This window comes from Callorhinus ursinus, unplaced genomic scaffold (genome assembly GCF_003265705.2).
Source record: "Callorhinus ursinus isolate GAN/ISIS: 27379988/994484 unplaced genomic scaffold, GSC_fseal_2.0 scaffold7, whole genome shotgun sequence".
Classification (NCBI taxonomy): Eukaryota; Metazoa; Chordata; class Mammalia; order Carnivora; family Otariidae; genus Callorhinus; species Callorhinus ursinus.
In genome coordinates this window covers 5972831-5988866 of record NW_027397069.1, presented here as the reverse complement: position 1 = coordinate 5988866, position 16036 = coordinate 5972831, and the positions used below count along the sequence as shown (strand labels likewise).

The 16036-nt window shown below is 48.5% G+C and overlaps 1 protein-coding gene across 7 annotated transcripts in view; it reads right to left on the bottom strand.

The window, feature by feature from the left end:
* Positions 1-16036, bottom strand: part of TMTC4 (transmembrane O-mannosyltransferase targeting cadherins 4) — a 136072-nt gene that overhangs the window by 48614 nt on the left and 71422 nt on the right. For 3 of the 7 annotated variants that reach the window (XM_025874631.2, XM_025874634.2, XM_073894333.1), the window contains exons 1-4: positions 15345-15470; positions 9865-10080; positions 5516-5631; positions 4189-4405 (exon numbers count right to left, since the gene is read on the bottom strand). In XM_025874631.2, the coding sequence (XP_025730416.1) occupies positions 4189-4405; positions 5516-5631; positions 9865-10026 (495 nt within the window). In that variant the 5' untranslated portion in view covers positions 10027-10080; positions 15345-15470. The other 4 variants (XM_073894332.1, XM_073894334.1, XM_025874633.2 and 1 more) reach the window with 3 other exon arrangements.

Genomic DNA, 16036 nt, shown 5'->3' with positions numbered 1-16036 from the left:
TCCCTAAAGCAAGGGGCTCAGGAGCAGCAGGGGGTGGGGTGGTGAGGGTTCGGAAAACAAGGTTTACTGAAATGAGTGAGGGGAGGGAAGTGTTTGGATAAATACCAGGGATGAGGTCAAAACAACCAGCCTAAACCACCTGTTATCTAGGTAGCTAAGGTACACTTAAAGACCTGCACTAAAATGAACGTTAAACATAGTAAACTTATTTTTTTAATTTATATTTATTTATTTTAGAGAGAGCATGCATGTGCGTGCGTGTGTGTGTGTGTGCAGGGGTGAAGATCAGAGGGAGAGGGAGCGAGAATCTCAAGCAGACTCCACACTGAGCACAAAGCCCAACGTGGGGCTTTATCTCATGGCCCTGAGATCATGACCTGAGCCGAAACCAAGAGTCAGACACTCAACTGACTTGAGTCACCCAGGTGCCCCCATGATAAGCTTATTTTTAAACAAACATTCTTTGGCTAGTTGGTGAAAATACTCCCAAGTGTTTAAGCAATGTACATGACATTATCCGACATAAAGAAAAACAGATTTTAAAAAGTATGGCAGGCGTTTTAAAGTAAAAAGAGATTTAGTCCTTACAAAGAATTTTTGACATCATGATTAAAGACAGACTTCAGAGAAAACATTTTTAAGGGCTGTCCAAGGAAACACTGAGTCCACTTGTTTGGGGAGTGGGCAAGACTACAGAGAGATTTTATTTTTCTTTTCTGATATTTGCATAGCATGTATTTCCAGGCAAAGGTCTTTATAATAGCCTTTGTAGGCTATTTTCTTTTTCTTACAAATGAAAGGGAGCAGACTCTGCCATCCTCAGATATGCCACTTTGGCATATTGGTTATTTTGAATTACAGGTATTTGAGAAACAGCCAGTTTCTCAGAAGGACGATCTGACCATCCTTTGTCCCCCTGCAAGCAGGAAACAAAACTCTCCTACGAAAAGCACCCTCCCTCTATTAGGAGGCTAGAAGGCACCCTCATCCCCAGAAGTAGGGAGTTTAGGGCCCGAGAAGGCTACATAAACAACCCTTGTTACTTCATTAATTCACTACCCCAAGCCCAAACCCCTTTGTCCTGCCATTTCTTCACAAATTTAGAAAACTTCCCTGCTTTGGACACTTCTTTGAATCTCATATTTTTATGGGGCTCCAGTACATTTTATGGGGCTCCAGAAATTAAATTTTTCTCCCACTAACCTGTCTTATGTCAATTTAATTATGAGGCCAGCCAAAGAACCTAGGAGGGAAGAAGGGAAAATGCTTCCACCTCTACAGAGGTAACCGCCAACACTCATATTGGGGTTTTCTAGAGAAGTCGTTGCAATTCCCTCATATCTATAGAGCAGGCAGTGTTGTTTCCCCACCAGGAACAAATTGCATAGGGGTTGTTAAGAAGGAATTAGAGGAAGGGAAAGGGGGAATCTTCCCTACCTAATGCCTTCAGTATTAAACTCTGGGTTTGTGCCCAGACAGAACTCCTAAGGAGGCCTGAGTTTCCCTCTTTGATACCAAATCCAGGCAACTTGAAATCCTTACCAATACTTTGAGGAAAAGGAAAACCTACGGTGGCACTGGTTTCCTTGGGGTCTCCATCCTGATGGCCACAGTCAAGGGGCTAGGCAAACCACTCCTTTAGCTTTCCTCCCTCCCCGAATGCCTGGCCTTATATGCCTACAAATACCCCAGAGTGATTTGGGTGGTATACTTGAAAATGAGAGACATTCATATCAGTTGAAAAGTAAAAACACTAATTACAATTATTTCATTACTCACTGGGGACCGGGAGGTGGGAAGACTGAACAATGCACCATGGTTTGCCTGGGACCGTCCCAGTCTTAAAGTGGAAAGTCCCATGTCCCAGAACCCCCTTAATAATGGGCAAAGTGGGTGGCTGGTCACCCTAGAAGACTGGGAAGTTCAGGTTCTTATTTGCAGTGGACAAAAACATTCTCAATGCTAACATCAAGAAGGTGTACAGACACAAAACACATGAATTTAATACAAAGAAATTTGTATTGTTAAAACCTGGAGGGGCCCACACTGCCATTGCTTTCTCTTAATAAATGTAAAGAGAAGCACAATAACCACCCAACCCCCAGTCCTCATTCTAGATCACTGTTCAGTTTGGGGGCGCTGTGCAAAGGGCTGTCATGCAGGGCCCTGGTCCAGAGTCCACAGCCCAGGGCTACTTCCCCAGCACTGGGCTGGGGGCTTCAAAGGGCTCTCCTTCCACCTAGCTCCTTGGGTCCTGCTTTCTGCTTATTTTTAAAGCTGGGTTAAATGTAGAATGGGGGTAACAGGGTGGGTGTAGATAGGAGGAAACTGAATATTCCCTATTTGCCAGAACAATGAATGATGAACATACAAATTATTTGTTTTAAGAATGCTAACTTGGGGGTACTTGGGTGGCTTGATGAGCTAAGCGTCTGCCTTCGGCTCAGGTTATGATCTCAGGGTCCTAGGATCGAGCCCTGTGTTGGGCTCCCCACTCAGTGGAGAGTCCGCTTCTCCCTCTTCACCTGCTCATGCACTCTCTAATAAATAAATAAAATCTCAAAAAAAAAGAATGCTAATTTTAATGACCCATAATTTTTTCTTGCAATTTGAGTTTCAATGACTTTGATGGAATGGAGGGGCGGGGGAGATGAAGAGATTTTTCTCAAATATTCCCTTCTCTCCTACAGCCAGACCTTCCTTGGCTTCTTTTTAAATACTTCAAATGTAGAATTTTAGGGTTAACACTTGCCCAGATTGCATTTACTGGGGCATGGGTGTGTGCATCCAGTTATACTTGCTGGCATTTCAAACTTTTCCATAAACTAACTTCTCAACATTTAAAATCAGAATTTTAGAAAAATTCCTTTGGTTACTAATGCAAATATTTCATTTTGCTTTAAGATCACACTAAATTAGATGAGGACCCAAACTGTAAATCTGTACTTTTGCCAGAAATTCCCTTATTTCTGATCAACGCATACACTATTTCTGGGTCCCAACATATACTTAAGCCATCGGAGGACTCACATGGAAGCAAATTCTAATTTGGTCACAGTTACATATAAATAGTCTATAAAAATCTTTTACAACAGTTTCCAGATTGTCAGTCCTCTGAATTTGCTAAAGTAAAACATTATGAGAATTTTTTTCTAAAAAGCTTTAAAGTGGTAAGACACTAGGAGAAGATTGTGATAACAACTCTACAATCCCCTTCATACCGAAGAACAGAGTTTAACAAAAGCAGACGTTAAAGGCAGAAATTCTGTTCAATATTTTGAAACTCACTTCAAGATGCTCAATACATTTGGTTAAACGTGGGGATTTAAATACATACGAAATGCAGAAATCTGTTGCAGAGAAGTAATAAGGACCATGTAGTATTTTATACTAGGTACTTCATGCTCATAGAATGAATGGCGAAAATCAAATCTTTCACCTCAGCAAACATGCAGACTTTCATTTTCAAAGGGTTCCATGGTAGTGGGGATTGGTGGTTCCTGAAATTCCCACACACCTAGTTAAATCCCAACACAGTGTGTACCAAATATATTCAGCAGCAGCTCAACGGAATAAAGTCATGGCCCACAGGACAGGAAGGTTAGGACCCTCTGCCCCATCACCTGGGCCACCTGGGCCGAGTCTTCCAAGGGGAGTAGAATGCAAGCAGTGAAGAAGAGAAGGAAGGTGGGAGAGTTCCTGACCAATCCCCAGCACGGAGTGGGAACCACACCTTCCCAGGGCAAGTCCAAGTGTGCCGGCCTCTCCTCAGTGTGAGATTTTAAGTTCTACCCTTAGACAGCTCTCAGCGAAGGTAGGAAAATTATGCCCAACCCTTTGCAGAAGACAAGTTCCTCGCTTCTGGCCTTTAGGCCCCCAAACCAGGCAATATTCACCATTTACCCTTTCCACTGTGGTCATATAACGGAAACAGAAATTATCACCAGAGATCCTATCATACGGTAATGACAAAGTCTTCACCCCCCCGGGGACTCGGCATTTTTCATAAGAGAGACCTGTTGGATCTGCAAATAATTGTTTCAAGTGTCTGGCAGGGTGTAGCACCGTATCCCTTCTACTGCGATAAGACTATTTGAGGGAAGCCTGTTTTAGGGAACGAGCCAACACACGACAGGCTCCTTGTCCTCACGCAAGGACAGACGCCACAGACGGACGGACACTACTTACACACTCCGTGTGCACCGGATGCGTGGCGAATAGCAGAGCGGCCAGCAAGGACGATCTGGGGGCCAGGTTCAACCTCCGGCCTCTACTCGTGTACTGCAGGCCGCCCAACAGCACGGAGAACACATCCACCATGAGGACAGAGATGCCACCGTGCAGGAGGATGTTGATCACGTGGAAACTCATGGGGTGGAAGCCTCCAGACAAATAGTAGTTAATCCTGTAAGTGAAGGGGGTTCATACCAGATGCGCAGAAGCGTGCAAAAGGAAACGCAAACTATCTGAAGGAAAACGCTGGTGAGTAATAGTATTCTGGGCAGAAGAGGAGGTTTGCCGAAAGTGACAGCAAGATAAATAATGCCTATCAAGAGAGGAAAGTTGAAGAAAGGCTGAGAGCATAATTAACTGCAGGGGGGAAAAATGGAGGAGAAGAGCATCTCAGAGGAGTGGGAGATCATGTGGAGAGGAAAAACAAAAGGAAAACTGGACAGATTTTTAAGCGCTAAAAAGGCCAAGGTGATATGATATAGCACACATTCCTCCTGGCTCCCCATAGGGACCTGGGTTTAAGATAGTCCCGTAACTCGCTTATCCAAAAAACAAAAGCACTCCTTGATAGTTCCTCCATCAGCCTTCCATCCCAACAAAACACGTTCTCACGGTCAGGGATTCTTATTCCTGACTGCCGCTCACTGCCCAGCCGTTCTAAATAATCATTTCTCTGCTTCAGAGAGATCTGTACACACGTGTTTAGTGCACCTGAGAAACAGCTACGAATGGGAATTTTGGTGAGGTGAATAAATCTACCTAACGCAAATGGCGGCGGGGGGGTGGGGCGCGGCGAGAGTGTTTTTAGCTTAATTTTGTTTCCGCACATTGACTTGGTAACAGTAGGAAGATTTTTACCTTGTTATTTTCGTAGTGGAAAAAACCCCACAATTTCATTAGATGCCGCAAGTTGCCTTGACTCACACTTTTTCTCCAGTGTTAACCAGCAAAGGCCCAACCTCCAAGAAATGTGCAAAATATGGAACGTTTCACTAACGCGCAGGTCATCCTGCACAGGGACCAATGCTCACTTCTCTGTATCCTTCCACTTTCAGGATCCAAACCGGCAAAGCCAGCCCTGGAGCAGGTTTCCTCACGCACATCCTCTCCATCTTCCTGCGACCTATTCCTAACAGCTGGGATTAGCACGTGCTTCTTGGAGACCCATATGAGTGAGACCATATTTTCCCCCAGGATCCCCTGGCTCGACTCCCGCCCGCACCCGGAGGCTTATCACACTGAACTTGGTACAGCATCCCACGCAGCCCGTGCCGTCACCTACCTGAAAGTCAGGACGGTCAGAGGGCGGTAGGACTTGTGGCTGGTATTGCTGCTCAGCCTACTGCCCCAGAAGTCATGATGCCACAGGTCCCCGAGGGGCGTCTCTGCTCGGAGGTCCTGCAGGAATGCAGCAGAAGGCATTCTGAACAAAGGAGTCCCGACCCCTCCCCCATCCTGCATCTCAGCCCTCCACCGCAAGCTCTTCCTTGGAGCTGCACATTCCCCTCTGCTCCGTACCTCCCACCAGTCCTGGCCCAAACCACCATCCATCTCTCCCCCAGGATACTGCCAGGCCTCCCAGCGGGTCCACCGCGCCCTGTGACATGTTCTCCAGGCTGATCTCTCCAAAATGCAAATTGGGTCACCCGCCCTACCCTACTTAAAACACTAGGATAGCTGCCCTCCTCCCCCAGGACATAGCCTCCTGATGTGGGTGCCCCAGCCCAGGGTGCTCTGGCTCCTGCTGAGCTCTTGCCTGCTCATCTCCCTCAGACTCTGACCTTTGTCCTAACCCCACTCAGCACCTGCTGCCACCTATCCCAAAGGCTTGGCACGCACAGGTGTCCAAGGGTTCCCCCTCAGCTCTTCACAGCCCAGTTCCTCCCGCCGCTCACATCTCAGCCAGCCAGCTGTGACCTTCCTTAGCTGATGCAATTCCCTTTCCATGGGTCTCCGGGCATCTCACACTTGTGCTTACAGTGCCTGGCACACTGGCGGTTTATAATCTCTAACTGCCATCTATCTGCCCCACGGGACTGAGCGTCAAGGAGGCCCGGGCCACATCGTGTAGGTGGGGAGTATACAGAAAGTGCTTAATCTATGCTGAATGAACTAATGGATCACACAGCTCTTTCATATTCATAAGATAATTTCCCTAAAATATCCCAGTTACAACATGAGTAGACAAGCATATATTGTTTATTTTTGATCATGAGCTAAACAGAAAAGTTAAAGAAAAAACAACTTTCACATAATTTTTATTTTTTAAACTTATATTTATTTTTTTGGTTAAGATTTTATTTCTTTATTTGAGAGACAGAAAGCAAGCACACAAGCAGGGGGAGAAACAGGCTCTCCACCGAGCAGGGAGCCTGATGCGGGGCTCGATCCCAGGACCCTGAGATCATGACCCGAGTTAAAGGCAGATGCCCAAACTGACTGAGCCACCCAGGTGCCCACCCCCCGTAATTTTTAAAGATAAAAATCACTAAACATTAAAAAATGATACCTATCTTACTATTAAGGTAATTTAATTTGGTCCTATACTACAGATGCTTAAAAATGCATCTTTTAAAAAAACATTTAAATGTAAAACTAGGCGTGCCTGGATGGCTAGTTGGCTAAGTGTCTGACTCTTGATTTTGGCTGTCATGATTGCCGGGTCGTGAGATCGAGCCCCATGTTGGGCTCTGTGCTCAGAGTGGAGTCTGCTTGTTCCTCTCCCTCTGCTCCTCCCCCCACTCGTGCTCTCTCCCTTTCTCTCAAATAAATAAGTAAATAAATAAAATCTTAAAAAAAATGTAAAACTAAATTGCTTAAACTGTGTCTAACAAGAAGAGGCAGACAAGGCACTATAGAGTAAGCAACAAAAGTGAATGTTAATTTTATCTTTAAAGCATAACTAAACAGGAACATTTTAGAGACTAGCAATTATGACAGGCTATGCACCGCACAGCATATCCGTCAAGACTCTTCGTAGCAGGAGCCAGAATCAACTCTGATTAACATAAGCAAAAAAGGAATGCTTTAAAGAAGATGGCAAGGCTCACGGACTCCCAGGTGGGCTCCCAGGTTTGGGGTGCCATAGCCAGAAGCACACCGACACATCACACCACTAGAAACCTTGCTGAGGCTGCCCAGCTGCCTCCAGATCCTGCCCTTTCTGGGTGACTAGCTCCTGACTCCAACAGGTGGAGTCTGCATCCAACCTGGCTTCTAACAACCAAGGTGGGGAAAGCCTCAAGCAAAAATGCATCCAATATGGCCAGCCCAGAAGAGCAACCAGGGTCTACAGCACACGGGGGGAGCTCAGGAAGTATCACTACTTCAGTGCTTACTGACTCAAAGGGCAAGGCTTGAGGATGGGTGATAGAGGCAAAGCTGGTCACCTGATACCCACTTTGAGGGTGAATTTCCCTTCCATTGTGTATCAGCTTCAGAGCCCTTGAGCATACTGACCCCTCTTTTAAGAGTTCGAGACTTCATGAAGGTCTCGGAAACCACCCACTAATTTGGTTGGCTCAGTTACAAAACTGGAAGTCCCTTTTCTTCTGCATTGTCCCAGAAGTACCTCTTCACTTGTGAAGGAGCTGGGCAGAGGCTCTTTCCCTCCATTTGAGCAGAAAATGAACACCAACGAAGCTCTAAATATTTGAGTAGGTGTAGCCTACACGCAGCAGGGTGCACTACAGGAAGAAAGGTCAATTTTTTCCTCATAATGATTTATGGAAAAGACGTGTGCCTGAAATTCCCACTAACTCCACTGTCTCAAAGAAATCATCTCAATGAAAAAAGGCAACTCAACACTACAAGGAAGCATCTGGAAAACAGTCTTTAACACCAATAAAACCCAGGAACAGCCTGTTTCACATTACTGTGGGCACCGTGCCAATGAACAGAGCAGAGCCTTTCATTAGACAGGAAAGGAAAAAAGGAGGGCTAGCAAGTTAACAAAGGGGCACAGTGTGATGCTCTAGAAAACACTGCCAAGACAATGTGCAGCAGAGCCACAAAATGGCTTCATCTGCCTTACCGCACACAGAAGGCAGAATTATAACCGCATACCAGGGCATCCCAAGTACAACAGAGCTTGTGCCTTCCCCTGCCTTGTTCATCAGAGTTCTTCGACATACATTCTAAGTTAACGCCATCTAACCTCCACTTTGTCAAAGTAGAAGATCCAAGAAGCTTTCAACGAAATGAAGAATGGGCTTTAAAATTAAGTTATATTCTCATATTCTTGTTTGAAAAGCAACTCTGGAGCGAGGAAGCCACCGATGGGACATACTTGCTGGGAGCTACAAACTTAACTACTCTTGCTTTTAAGCATGATTCAAAAAAGAAACGAACACTGTGTAACTTCGGGGTGAACTTGAGGGAATGACAAGGGAAGAAGCTGGATTAAAAACAAACATCAAGGATGCTGTAGTCTGTGTCCTCAAAATAGAGAAAATCAAGTACAGATAATACGTTACAAATTCAATACCTGCACAAGTCACCCCCACTCCCACCCCGCCCTTGCCCCACAGAACACATGTGCATTTTTCTCAACGTTTTCAATATGAAAATGACTTTTTTTTTTTTCTCATTTAGGAGAATCCATGACTCGATGGATTTTTTTTAAGAGCATTTTTAAGAGCAATTTTAAGAGCATTCAACCACAGTGTTGCAAGGAGTTGCTATAGCTGCATCTGCCGCAGAGACAGAGATTAAGTGTATTCCTTCAGGTTCTCTTCATTGGTTAAGGCACACGCATAAAGTATCTGCTGAGTAACCGGGTTGTCGCAAAGACTCTAATCTGTGCCATCTCCCTGTTCTTTCTCCTCTGGGCTCTCCCTACATCCAAGTTTCTTGTTCCCACTTCCTTTTAGCTCACTTGAATCTTTTTCTTCCCTTCCCCCACACCTATTTCTTCTTCCTTATCTCTAGCTAGTGAAAGACAGTGTCATTTTTCCTGCATCGATATAGCACCCACTGGTGAGCAAAACTGGCTGGGATTTTGCAAACTCAGCAAATTTGAGTCTCCAAACAAGAAATGAGCAGGAACTGCAGCTTCCACGGACAGCACACTCCTCACTCTCCAGCAGCTGCCAGCAGCCTGTCCCGATGCTATCAGCAAAGGACAAAGAAGACACCAACTCGCTGGCTGCATACTGCTGAGGACGCACCTCTTGGCAGGTGATCAGACTCGTCCATCACGGCAGCAAATGCGTATTGGGGTGGGGGGGCGGGGAGAACAGCTGTGGCCTAGAATTCTGGAAATTTGTCATAAAACCTGAAAGACTTGGTCTGCAATGCCTTGCAATACCCTTCCTTGCCTTGTAATCCGAGAGAAACAGTCTCTCTGATACATGTGTAGACTGGGTATGTGGCGAGGGTACATGGGGCCTCGGACAGGGGACGTGGGGAGGGTACATCCTGAGGTCAGGCAGGGGCTGGAGACCCTGCTTCCAGCAATAAAAGGGACCCTAAGTCGAGGGTCCCCGCTGCGACCTAAGAGGTGGGAAATCTAAACACAACAGTGCTTAACCAAAGTTTAACACAGAATTATTCAACGCAAACTTCGATTATTAATGAGAAACAGGTAAATGGTTAACCTAAGTTTACCAAAAAGGAGTTACAATACAGTACCTTATTGTTAATAATAGCTTCAGAATCATCAAAGACAAAATCTCCATCGTAGCTACGTGCGAAACACAGGAGGGAAACAAATCCCACCACTAACTTAGCCCAGAAAGGGGGAAGCACTGAAGACGGAATGATGCGATCCAAATCAGCGTCCAACTCGGCCATTTTGCAAACTGCCGGCTGCCAGTCTCTCGCTCCAGCATTATGCTGGTTAGAAATCTACAAGAAAAACGACAAGACACAAATATTCATCCACGTGCTGTTAGGCATGTTTCCGCAGTGGACGTGTGTACCTTGAGTAAGAACTAGACAGCCATCTATGCTGTGAGTTTATAGGCTGTGATCCTTACAAACTTTTAAGTTGTGGTTTTCTGTGGGCAGTAGTCACCTGGGACACATGTAAATTCGCCTGGGCCCATCTGCAACCTGCCAAACCGGAAGCCCTTGGGTTTCTGATACTGGATTATCATGAGAAATACTGATTTCAGGGAATCCTGTGTATATCAACCCCATAAGGCCAGTTGTTTTTATAGTCCTTACACCAAAGTTTAAAAAAAAAAAGTTAGCATGTTGCTTCATCCAATCAAGAGAAATCAATAAATATTCCTTGTTGGGTCTTAACACACTGTGTGTGGGGGGGGCAGGGGGGAGTGCTAATGTATAAACATGGTCCTGATTCTGAAAGAGCTTACAGTCTCTCTCAAAACTCAGACACTCATGCCAGTTAGATGCAAATCCAGAGAGAGGGGTTTTGACACAGATGATGAGGCAGGGCCCACGATCAAAGGCCAGCTGAGAGGTTCATACACAGAGGAAGGAGAGAACACTATAGACTCACTGGTTTAGGACAATACCTAAGTCCAGAAAAGGCCGAGCTGAATCCTAAAGGAGAGGAGGAAAAGCTAGTCCAGGCAAGGATATAACCTTCAATGTTGAAGAAAGAGTCAAGTTAAAAATACACTTATTTTTTAACTGATTTTTCAAACAGGCAAAAATGTTAAGGTGAGAATGGGTTGTCTCTCTGCCTTGCCATTTATTAGTTCTGTGCCTTGGGCATGTCACCTGCCCTTTTGGAGTCTACTTCCTGTGCCACTCAGCAAAGCATAAGAACTTTCCAGTGGTGAGAACTGCCCGAGAGCTTCCTGCCTTGGAACTTGCCCGAATATCAAACTACCCTGCAAATCACATTTTATCTGGCCCTATTTCCACTACTCCCTCAACAGGTGCTTTCTTTGGATTTACAGAATCCTGTTTAGCTCAAACTGTTCAGGTCCCAATCCTGTATTACCTTGGACAAGTCACTTAACCTCTCTGGCCTGTTTCCTAGCCTCTACAACGGGCATAGCTGTTCTACCTTACGTAGTTGCCATTAAACAAAAGACCCACCTAAAGTGCTTAGAACTGCTGTCTGGCTTTAATGAATGTTCAGGGGAGGTAACTATGATTACAAGCACTTTCTTCAAGAAGGGTAAAAGCACAGGCCCAGAACTATTTCTTAAGATCCCCTTTAGCATTTTGGTTTATTGCCTACACTAGGAAGGGCCACCTGGCCCCCAGTCCTTTCATGCTAAGGTGGAAGAGAGTCCCAGAGGCCTTGATTGGGAAGGCAGTTCAGATGTATTTAGATCCACCCCAGACGATGGAATCAATAGGTCAGCAAAACAGGCCATCTGAGGTCACAGACATCTTTTCTGTAGGCTTTTATCTGAGTGAATGTGGAGAAAGATCCAACAGTCAATGGGACACATCATTCTCTGATAACGTTGCCCCTTTACAGGTGCTGGAAAGGGGTCCAGATTACAATCCACAGAGGAAGGGCTCTGTATCTCCCTCACTGCTGGTCCCTCAAGCTTCTCCCACTTAATGTAACTCACACTCTTGCAAATGCTGGGGGGAAATAGTCCAGCTATTGTCTGCAGCCTTTTTTTCTTTTCCACTGAAAGTACAGACCATTGGTGATATCCAAAGTACGGCTGCAAATACTATATAGGTCACCATGCAGGCCCCTACCACTATGTCTACATTTCAGCTAAAGAAACTGCTACTAAAAAAGCAAAGCAAAACAAACAAAAATGTGAAAAATAAATCAAGAAGACCATGCAATTAGAAAGATACCACGACTTAACACAGAGGGAATAAAAGTGTTCTTGGATTTGGAAAGTTAATATAGGGGAAAATACATCAGTTTTTGTTGTTGTTGTTTTAAGTAAGGCTCCATTGAGCTCCAGTGCGGGGCTTGAACTCATGACCCTGAGATCAAGACCTGAGCTGAGATCAGAGTCAGATGTTTAACCCACTAAGCCACTCACCCAGGCACCCTAAAATAAATCAGCTGTGAGCTGAGAATGGTCACAGAGCTGGTCTTGATGTTACCTGCTTTAGGCCCAAATATTTGAATATTATTTCACAAAAGGCTGTTGTGAGGTTCCAATACCCATACAGGAAGAATACTGAAGCAAGAGTTAGTCTGTGCTCCTAAATTAGCTGTCCTGCTCCACTTTTCATTTCAGAGTATTTGTAATACAGGTGAATCGTTTTGGTACTCAGGCGACAGCCCAGATATGCAGAAGGAAGACTGTGGACCCGAACATCACCAGTACCCTGGTGGGCCAGACCCAGACTCAATCGCCAGGACAGTTGAGTCACTCTCAGAATGTTCTCCCCCTCTTCCATTGCAGGGACATCAGGGAACCTAGAGTCTGCCCCGTTCCTTGCCCTCCACCTTATTCTCCTGTCTCCTCATTGCAGCTTCCCTCCCAAGTCACCAAAGTTCTCACTACTTTGCTGTCCCTGAAAATACTCAAAAATGCCCTTTTCATTGAAGGTATGATGATTAGTGTATACACTGGGATAGTTCAGGAAATACTGTGGATTAGCAAATGCAATAAAAGCTCCAATGTGTTAGGAATCTATGCAAAGTTCTCAGGGTGTCGCCCCGGGGTTAAGAGCACAGGCTCTGGAGGCAGGCAAACTTAGACTTGCTACCTTTGAGACCTTGAGGATCAGTTCCTCTTTGGCACAATTGGGTACCACTGCATACTTTCGGAGGTTGTCATAAGGATTAGAGGAGAGAATGTATGGAAACAATTAGTTCCCCTTACTGTTACTATTTTGGAGAAACTGGTTCCCAGTGCCTGGTCCCTGATCTCCCATCTGGGGAACACCGATGTGGCCATCGATTCTTTATTCCTGCAGATGGGCTTCCCAACCCAGGCCAGCAGTAGCCTATTCGGTGTCCTGGTATCACTGAGAAAAAGGTGCCCTTCTTTGGATGGGCCCAGGGCACTGCGTGCTTGGCTGGTGTCTGTATGTCCTGCATAAGCTGCAGAGTGTAACAAAGTGACCCTGCTCCCAACCTCGCTTCCTCCAACAGGAAATGGCCTTTGTTCTGTGATGATCCCAGGCTCGGTGCTCAAGTAGAAGAAGTCCTGCCAGAGTGAGGTGGTACAGACCAGTGGACCCAGCCCTCCACCCCTGTCGGTTAGCAGGCCATGAAATAGGAAGGCCCACATTCTGTTTTTCTCTTGACAGGTCCCCAGCTGCACTGTCCCATTCTCCTCCTCCAGGTGTCCCGCTTGGGAGCCTTGGCTCCAGGGTGTGGCTGGATGGTAAATTCACCGGATGAGGTAAAAAAGACGGGAGCCTCATGGAGGCCTCGGGCTCCGTCCAAAGTGGTGCTGTGGCCACTCTGACCAGTGATAGAGCCGCTGCTTTGACCCCCCCTCTGACTCCTGTGCTCATTTCGCACTGTTCAGAATTAACTGGCCCTAGAGGGAACTGAATTTGGAACAAAGCAAAAGGCTCTTTAGTCTCAATTTCACAAAACTTCTAATATGAAGCCTCTATTGTTAGGGGGTTAAAACAACTTAATCCATCATCAATGGTGAAAAAGACCTTAAACAAGGACCCCACCTCTCAAAACACATGTCACGGAGCTGTGAACCCTGGGGACCCAGCAGCCTTGGACTGAGGGAAACAGGAATGGTGAGACTAAACCTGATGGATTCACTCTGAAACAGGAGCGGTCGCCACCTACTACAGAGTATTCCTCCACATGCATGGAAGGGCCTGCTGGCCTCTGGCCGACCTTTCTACCTCATCAGTAACAATCCATCCAAACGCAAGCTGCCCTCCGCCAGGCTGAGCCGAGACAGGCCTTCTGGAAATCATATTAAAGAACACCATCATTTCTGACCCAGCATCTGGAGACTTGAGCTAGCAGCTCCTCTCTTGGGGCCCTAGAGGTATGGGAGCCTGTCATCTCCACTGCCCTCCACCAGGCAGAGCTGGAAAAAAAAAATACTACTCAAAGCATCTTCCTCTTGTGATAGCCTTTCCTCTTTTAAATTCAGTAACAGGCGAGAGCCATGCCTGCCTACAGCAAGAATGACTGCGTGAGGTTCGACATTCAGTTACACTGTCCCAGAAAGTTTCCAGCTTGCTAGCTTGTAGCCATTTTCCCATCTAAGTCAGCCCGCATCACTTCACCCCACGTCCATCCGGGGCTGTGCCAGCCACGGTCAGGACTGGACTGCCGGGAGAGGGGACAGAGAGGGGATCCAGTCAGTCGTTACTGTAACTGTTCCTCAAGGAATTCTCCCCATCCATCTGCTCTTCCAGAGATAACAGTGTGGGATGATTCACAGCGCGCCGGCTTGATCTTTTTTTCTAACTCCTCCCTTCTTTTGTGTGTGGTTAAAAAAAAAAAAAAAGGAACAGGAAAGGAAGAAACACACACACACACACTCACTCACATACACACAGCCCACAGTCAAAACATCAACAAGACCAGAAGCCCCGCGAGTTCGCAGGAGGTGAGGCGGCGGCTGCGCCACCTGCTCGGCTTCCCTGAACTCCAAACCCGCGCGGGGAAGTGGCAGCTCGGTGGCCCCGGGCACCCCGGCCGGTGGCACGCGGCTCTCTCGCCGCTCCGCTCGGCAGCCAGCGCGGAGGAGTTGGCACTCGCGGTGCTGCAGGGGAGCCGCCTTTAACCCAGGGCAGGCGGCCAAGAGGCCCGGCTGTGCCCAGCCATCGCCGGCGCCGCGGCCAGCTGGCGGCCAGGCGCGGAGCCCCGCGGCGGCCAGGTGGCCGCTCCGGGGACGCGCTGCAGGCGCCTGGTACGGAGCGCCCGTGCAGTTGGAGCAGACAGGGGTGGCAGCGAGACCACCGCCCGGGGCGGAAGGGGCGCAGGAGCCCGGGCGCGGGCAGGGGGAGCGCGCACCCTTCACGCCGCGTCCATTGTCCCGCGTGCAGCTTACACCGGGGCGCACGGCGCTCGGGGCTCGCGTCCCCCGTGACCCCGGCCCCGGCCGCAGCCCAGGTCCTGGAGCCAACTCCCAGCAGCACCGCCGCCGGGTCCGGGCCGGCCCGCGGGGCTCGGGGCACGGCGACAGCGGGGACCCCGCGTCCGCTCCGCGCCCAACTCCGCTCGCCTCGCGGCACGCTCGGCCGCTCCGCCCTGCAGGGGCCGCCCCGCGCGTTACCTGCAAGGAGCCCGAGCGGCTGCCGCATCTCCCTCCCGGGCGCGGAAACTCCGGCCGCTCTCGGCGCCCGCCCGGAGCTGGGCAGCGGGAGGGGCCGCCCGCGCCGCGCCCCCCCGCCCTGCGCCGCGCCCCCCCCCGCCCTGCGCCGCGCGCCGCCCGCACCTCCCGCAGCTCCCCACGCGCGCGGGCGCTCACTCTCACACTCCCGCCTCCGCCCGCCCTCTCCTCGCGGCCATTGGCTGCTCCTGCGGTCACTTTCACGCCGCACCCCGTTCCTCTTCAGCTCATTGGCGGACGCGCCGGTGACGTCGGGCCAGAGGGCGCTAGTCGGCGGCGAAAGAGGCGCAAGGACAGACGGCGTCTGCGGGAGTGGAGGAAGCGGAGCTCCAGGCGCGGAGGCCGGGCAAGGCCCGGCGGGAAGGGGCGGCCCCCAGCCTGGTCCCGGGGGGCGGGCTGCGCGGGCGGGCCCGCCTCCTGCCGTGCGCGGGCGCAGGAGCCTGCCCCCGGTCGTCTCGCGCTTCCAGCGCAGTCGGTGGCACTCCGCGGAGGCACTGCTGCGTCCCTGCGGGAAAAGGAGCTGGATGAGAACCCTCAGGACTCTTCCTGTCGGGGAGGAGTTGTTTTAAATTTGTTTATCTCCACGTTCTGCCTGCCTGACTTCTTCCTGTCTGGGAGGAGTTGTTTCAAATCTG